The sequence below is a fragment of the Danio rerio genome, chromosome 24 (genome assembly GCF_052040795.2).
Source record: "Danio rerio strain M-AB ecotype USA chromosome 24, GRCz13ab, whole genome shotgun sequence".
Lineage (NCBI taxonomy): Eukaryota > Metazoa > Chordata > Actinopteri > Cypriniformes > Danionidae > Danio > Danio rerio.
In genome coordinates, this window is record NC_141044.1 from 24,909,613 (window position 1) to 24,916,696 (window position 7,084).

The 7,084-nt window shown below is 35.6% G+C and overlaps 2 protein-coding genes across 9 annotated transcripts in view; one reads left to right on the forward strand and one right to left on the reverse strand.

The window, feature by feature from the left end:
* Positions 1-6,728, reverse strand: part of LOC100331291 (suppressor of tumorigenicity 14 protein homolog) — a 31,245-nt gene extending 24,517 nt beyond the window's left edge. For 4 of the 8 annotated variants that reach the window (XR_015524927.1, XR_015524925.1, XM_087309510.1 and 1 more), the window contains exons 1-2: positions 5,961-6,728; positions 2,382-2,556 (exon numbers count right to left, since the gene is read on the reverse strand). Coding sequence is in view for 4 of the 8 variants with exons in the window: in XM_087309510.1 (XP_087165636.1) it covers positions 2,382-2,556; positions 5,961-6,170 (385 nt within the window). In the remaining 4 variants the exon portion in view is untranslated. The remainder of the gene's footprint in view (positions 1-2,381; positions 2,557-5,960) is intronic. The other 4 variants (XR_015524926.1, XM_087309511.1, XM_087309509.1 and 1 more) reach the window with 2 other exon arrangements.
* Positions 1-7,084, forward strand: part of ropn1l (rhophilin associated tail protein 1-like) — a 193,175-nt gene that overhangs the window by 4,462 nt on the left and 181,629 nt on the right. The gene's annotated exons all lie outside the window — the stretch shown is intronic.

The window sequence follows — 7,084 nt, forward strand, 5'->3', positions numbered from 1 at the left end:
GTTTACATAGAACTTATTTAAGTAAGTACCAATTTATAATGTAACTATCTACAGTATTATAACCTAGTAAGTACCAAAGTTAATACATACACTGTAATTAAGATTCCTGGTTGTCCTGAATTTTTAAACTGAATCAAATTAACACTTAACTAATATTATGTTAAACTCACTTAAAACAGCTTCCACAACTTATACAATTAAGTTAGAACATGATTAACTAAGTTTAATAAGTTAATGAAATACAAACACATTCTGTCAGGACTAACTGATCTTGAATTTTTACAGTCGTAGGATTACATGACAAAGTGAATGAAAACAAATGTTATGATATAATTATGACTGTTTTAACAACATAATTATGTTGGACTAAATGTTTTATGAAATACAAAGTTTAACTTAATATTTTAGTCAGTTTGGCTGATGTAAACTGAGATGACTAGAAAATATAATTCACTCACTAATTTTCATTTGGAAAAAGTAATTGTAAAGTAATCAAAATCGATATTCAGAACTTATAATCAAGGTCAACTTTTTAAAAATACTTTCCCTACTGCATGTGGAGTCATGTGACCCTGCTCTGTAAAGGCAACTTTATACTTCTACATCAAACACACGAGTGCAACCTTTATGCGGTCGCATACGCTTGCACCTCTCAAAAAATTTAACTACAGGTTACACATTTGCACTACATTGACATTAATTGGAAGCTGTGCCACCCTTTATTCAAAAATCTCTCACTTGTAATATAACTAGTTTGTTAACTATGAGGGAAAAAAAAATATTATTCATTAACCGCAATCGAGTTAAATTAATCAACATTTAGATTTTTAGGCCAAATCGCCCTGCCCAAGGTCACAAGTGAATTTAAATCAACTAAATATTTAACAGCAAAAAATCATAAAGAATTCATTTAAAAGTCAACGCTCTGAATTAAATGTGAAATTTTGAAGTCTGAAATCTGAAGTATTTTGTTGTAAAACATCTTGTAGCAATCTATTTTTACAGTGCTGAAAAAAGCCAAGTGAAAACATTCATTTCAAATGAATGCTGTTTTTTTAATCATTTATCAGAAAAGGCCAAGAAATGTTGTCAGTTGCCACAAAAAATCTTTAGCAGCACAACTAAACATTAATTAACAAGTATCACAAACATTAAATCCACCATACATCTAACATGAATCGTTTCAGGATCAATCAGTTATCATCAGTAACTCCAAAATGACCAGCAGCAGAATTAGTGATTTGGGGGCCCTGACCAGTTTTAGGTATAGGGCCCTTGCACTGAAAGTCAAAATATTCTCTTTCTCTATAGATGCTTTTTTCTCTGTAGATTTTTTTTTTTAAATAAACTGCTTGTTAAAACGTATTTAAAGTTTATTTTATATATTTTTATATTTAAAGGAAACTTTATCTTCTTAATGTAAAAGTAAATACAATAAGTTCACAAATGAACTACAGTTAATTCTACATTTTTTGTAATGAAAAACACATTTAAACAACTTAAATTTACAATCAATCAAACTAATCTTATCCCCATTTTTCATATGACATAGTAAAAAAGTTCAATTGAATAATTGCTGTTTGTGAATCGGCGGCTGTTAATTTTCACTGGGAAATGTTATTTTATTTGAACAATCCCTCTCTCAACAAGCGGCTATCATCATCTGACATGTGTTTCGGCCAGAAAGCAGGATCGTTGAGGTAGCTGCATTTCATTGTCTTATTTTCCTAAATATTCTCAAAAATTCTAACTCTGACTTGTACACTATACCTCAGCTCTCTGATCACTGGCATATTGGCAGTGTATTTGATTGAAGCGCTCACACCTCGCGAATGTGCAGTATGGAAGGAACGGTCCACTATTCATATGGGGGCCCCAGGTTTTAAAAATAACAACTTTAAAACCTAACGATTATAGACTAATTTTACAACATATGATTGAAAATTTATAAAAGAGCTATATGATTAACAAAGGCTTCTTGGCATTGGTTGAGGGCCCCTATTTCCCTGGGGCCCTAAGCGGCTGCTTACTTCGCTTATTGGTTAAGTTCGCCCCTGAAAATGCTCATGGTAGATTCTGAAGGTTTCTAAAGTTTATTTTGTTGTAACTTGATTTAACAGCTCATATCATATAACATGTTTACAAATTTTGTATACAAATATCCCTTCGGGGTCCCTCTATATTACTTTAATAAAAAGAAAATATCCTCATAAGCCCACTGTGTATGTGTAGCTCATCAAGCGAAACAAAACAAGAACATTTCACGCTCTCTTTGAAGAGCCTCTCTGGACAGCCAAAAGGATGAGAGGCTTGACTAGCTATACTGGAACGTAGCAGATCATAATCTCAGCATTCCTCTACAGCAGAGAGTCTTAACTTACATGCAAGGAAATGGAGAGTCAGTGCAATGGCAGCCGAGAGAGGCAGGAGGGGGGAAGCTCTCAGTGCCCACTTACTCCATGCCCCGCAATCCACTCTCTTGCCCACCGGGCTCTTGACGGCAGACTCACTGCCGGATGGGCTTAACGTCTGGATGGGCTTCGTCACAAATTCCTGCTAAACACAAAAGGAGAAAAGTAGCCTTCATGTCAAACCACACTATATGAGCCGAAAGAAGTCATGATCACTATCGCGACCTTTCTGTCACCCTACAACAACCTATGTGTGGTATTTAATTGGCTTCCCCCCACATCATTCTAAACATCTTTTCATCAGGAGGAAGGGGTCGCGGAACTAGGATATCCTGGTGGGATTCCCCTGCGGAGTCGCACAAAGCGTAATTTGAGGGTCTGCTTTCCCACGGCCCCTCTCAGCGGTGTCAGCACTCCATTTTTGACAAGCACATTCATGAGGCTATCTGGACCAACGTTTAGACGCAGGCAACCTGGTGGTGAAACGAAAAGGTTTAAGCTCATTCCTGCAGCTGAAATGAGTTTAAAATAGCTTTAGTGTTTTCGAATAGGGAGAGCGAGGAGTGTTGTAATACAGAGTAAATAACATGTCAGTTTAACCAATTAGAAACTGAAAGGTGTTATAGTCTTTAAAAATAATGAGTGCAAATGGGTGATTTTGCGGTGAGAAGCTTTCTTGATTGCCCAAAGAACTTTTCAAAGGACAACACTCTTTATTGGGGTTGATGGTTCCACAAAGAACCCTTCATCTTTCCATTTCACAAAAGGTGGAAAAAAGGTAACAGAAAAAATTATGATTTATAGAATACTTATATAAAGAATGGTTCATTAATCAGGGTATATACCGGCATCAATGAGTGAAATTCAATACCCTTTAAGACCTTTTAAAAGACTCTTTTCATACATGTTATTCTCATTGCCACGTTAACATTCGCGACATTTTGCCTTTCAGTATTTTGACTAAATACTTATGGTAAGAAACTAATCCTAAACTAGAAAAGTAAAGTTCGCAGGCAAACTTTATGATGTCTTGAGAAAGCCTAGTCTGAAAGTTTGAAGTAGCTTTCAAAATTAAATAATTCAAGTAGTTTTTAAGAAGTTTGAAACCGTTGGCAAAGATAGATAACTACTACATATAGGTTAGCATGTTTCTAGAATAGATTGGACTTGCTGAGTCCATGCTAAGGTGTTGCTAGGGTGTTCTGAGTGGTTGCTAGGCAGTTGCTAACATAAATTATCATGGTTCTAGTATGAATTAGCATGTTTCTAGTATAAATTATCATGTTGTTAGCATGGTTCTAGAATGAATTAGCATGTCGCTACTATGTTTCTAGTATAAACTGGCATGTTGTTAACATGAGTTGGTATGCATGTTGCTGGTATGATTAGTAAGTTTGTTAGTATGTTTTTAGTATGGATTGGTATATTGTTACTATGCTTCTAGTATAATTAGTATGTTAGTATTTTTTAGGATGTTTCTAGTATGGATTATGTCGTTAGTATGTTTCTAGTATGGATTAGTCTATTGCTAGTATGAATTGTATGCTTTTAGGATGTCCAATGTAAAGTCAATGCCAGGTTTTTACAATAGAAGCCTATGAGAAAGGTGTTAGGCTGCTGTAAGTGGTTGCTAGGGCGTGGCTAGTAAGTAAAAAGTTCATCAATGATTGGCAGACGGGCAGTCTAAGTTAAATGAGCCCAGCCTTATGTCTGTATGACTTATGACAATCTGGCACAAAGTTATGAGGTCACAGTTTGGTCCGTTCAGTCAATGGGACTTTTCTGAATTTTTCGGGTCAGTTTTCAGAAAACCGTAAGTCGGATCAGTTGGAAAAGATTTAGTAACCAGAGTCAGACCACTTAGGAGGTTTGGTTTCAGTTTAGTGGTTGTAGTATGTATGGTCCAGGAGATGCATACAGAAATTAATCTCAGAAGAAGAAGAAGAAGACAGAAGAATAATTTGTAGTATAGCAGGGGGTGCCAACAGAACAGCAATAATAACAGTGTTTCCTTGGTTACTGCAGTATACAAAGCAGCAGAATGTCAAATCTAGCAGAATTGTATCGATTTCATGAACAGCACAGCATTTTAATATTCACATTAAACTCAGGCAAACTTTAGCATACAGCTATAGCTTGCATAATCTAAAATGAGATACAATTTAATACCTTTAGGACTATTTGACACTTTTTAAGGGCCTTAAATTTCTTTAAATTGATTTATAAACTTTTAATACTTTTTAAGACCCTGTGGACACTCTGGTAATGTCATTTAAAGTGTTCTCTGAATGTTTTGTAGAGAACCCAAATAGGTTCTTCTAGGTCACTTCTGCTAAAACTCATTTTTTCTATTCCAAAAAAAATCTTTTAAAGAGCTATTTATTATAATTGGGTAAGAGTAAAGATTATATTCTGAAAAAGTGCAATTTCAGTACGTCCATGCAAAACACAAAATGAAATAATATTGCTAACAGGACAAAAAATTTTTCACAAAATGTATACAGTGCTCAGCATATATAAGTACACTCCTCACAAATCTATCTGTTAAATTCATGTTTTAATAGGAAGCTATACAATATTATATTTGTGCATATCCACTATAGATTAGTCAGTACTGCAGCCAAATCTGGAGTTAACTTAACAAAACAACTTACGATGACTCTTCAAAATGTTACAGAAAAATATTAAATACAAATTTAAAAAAATAATCAAGAAAAGGAAAAAATTGATAATTTGGTTGAAATTTTGTAGGTTGTAATTTTGTTTATTTTACTAAATGCTTAATAAATCAATTTTTTTATTTAAATGCACCAAAATACCTTGCCTATATTCACTTAGAAATGGATGAAATATTAATTTTCAAAATGGCGTGTACTCAATTATGCTGAGCACTGTAAGCTATATATAATTTGCACCACCTAGGTGACTTACTTACAATTGTGTATGTTTTATATAGTTTCCAATTAAGTACAAATAAGCACTAAAATGAGGTGGTGATGAAACTAATATTATTTTGAAAATCTTCATTTAAGCAGGACTAAATTTTTATTTAAAATTAAGTTATTTCAATAACCTTTAACAATTCTTTAGGATCTTAGAAAGACCACCTTTACACAATACAATAAATGTTCAAATGTCTTCCTAGAACATTCCATTCAATCAAACAACTTCTATTTTTGATGTAATTTAAAACATCCATGTTTTCTATCAGTAAAAAAGTAAGTTTAAACAGTAACACTTCGCACTTAACAATAACTTACTAATTGCAATTCTTATATTGTAATTAAAACGATGTAATTATGTGCGAGCACGATTACCGTGTGCGTGTACACTCCAAATTAAAATAGATTAATAAGGAATAATATCTCAAAATTTAAACCAAACCACTGATCTTTCTGTTTCGCCTTTAAAAAAGATACTTATTTGTAAGCAAATATAAAGACATCTGAATAAACTGAATAAAAATAAGAAGCCAGAGGTGCTAGAAAGCATCATGCGCGCGTTGATTCGCTGTAGTCGCGGTGCTGATGGAGGGTCTAGATCTCCTACCTGTGCAGGTGCCCCGGCGGGGGCGCAGGCTTCTGAACCAGACACGCTGTAAACTTCGCAGCTTCTATTTTTGGGAAAAGTCCTCATGGCCCGCTCTCTTATGGCTCCGATGCAGCGATACAGAACAATACCTCGGGCAGAGAAATCAGCCCGGAGACGTAGTGCGATCCCGGAGAAACCCGACCTGAGCGGGTCTGGCGCTGCGAGCATTCACTCTCCGTGTCCCTCCGTGAACAGGTGCTGCATGTACCCAGAATGCACCGCGGCACAAAGGGAGCACTATAAGCAGGTACAATCCACACAGCCATCCGTGCGACAGAAATTGTGGGCAAACTTCTCCCGTGGTGTGCGTGTGCCATGGCCACAATGGGCAGTCTGATGTTACATGATTAGAGCGCCATTAAATTAATCGCGGCGGAGAATGCGTCATTATAGCGGTCCGTCTGCTGGGGATGAAAAACAAAAGCGCATAGCTAAGATATTTGTTTAAGAAGAGTCCCCGAGGATTAAATATTTCCCCGTTGTTTCCCCCCGTGTCTCACGTTACGGGCCAGCGAGGCGTGCAGCCTGGGAACAAAGCGGACCCAATTCATCCCGTGTGCGGAACACAGTTGATTAGTCAACGATCCCTGGGTTTCACTGGGACGTTATCCGTATTTTAAAATCGCAGTATTACGTCAACTACGTAAAGAAAACCCGCGAATTTTCTAGCTTGTACAATAGGCTATATGAACACGAATAATGGGCTTTATAATTATATAGAGTCTTTACCCTTTCTAAACAAATAAAGAAAAAAATATATGACAATAGGCATGACATATTACTTTGCAACAAGACATATTATTAATAATCATAGTAGCTTGGCCTTTTCCTTCTTATTTCCTTCTCTTTCCATCTCTTTTTAGCAATTCCTCAATTCATCAATGAGCCATACAGTATGTAAACATGCTAGCCACATGCAAATTCATACAAGAAATGTGTTAACAAAATGTCAGTGCATGCTAAAACATGCTAGCAACATATATTCATATATTCATTATGAAACATGCTAGCAATTATCACAAAAACATGCAACCAGCATACTAATTCAAGTTCAAAACAATGCGATATCACATGGGAAAGCA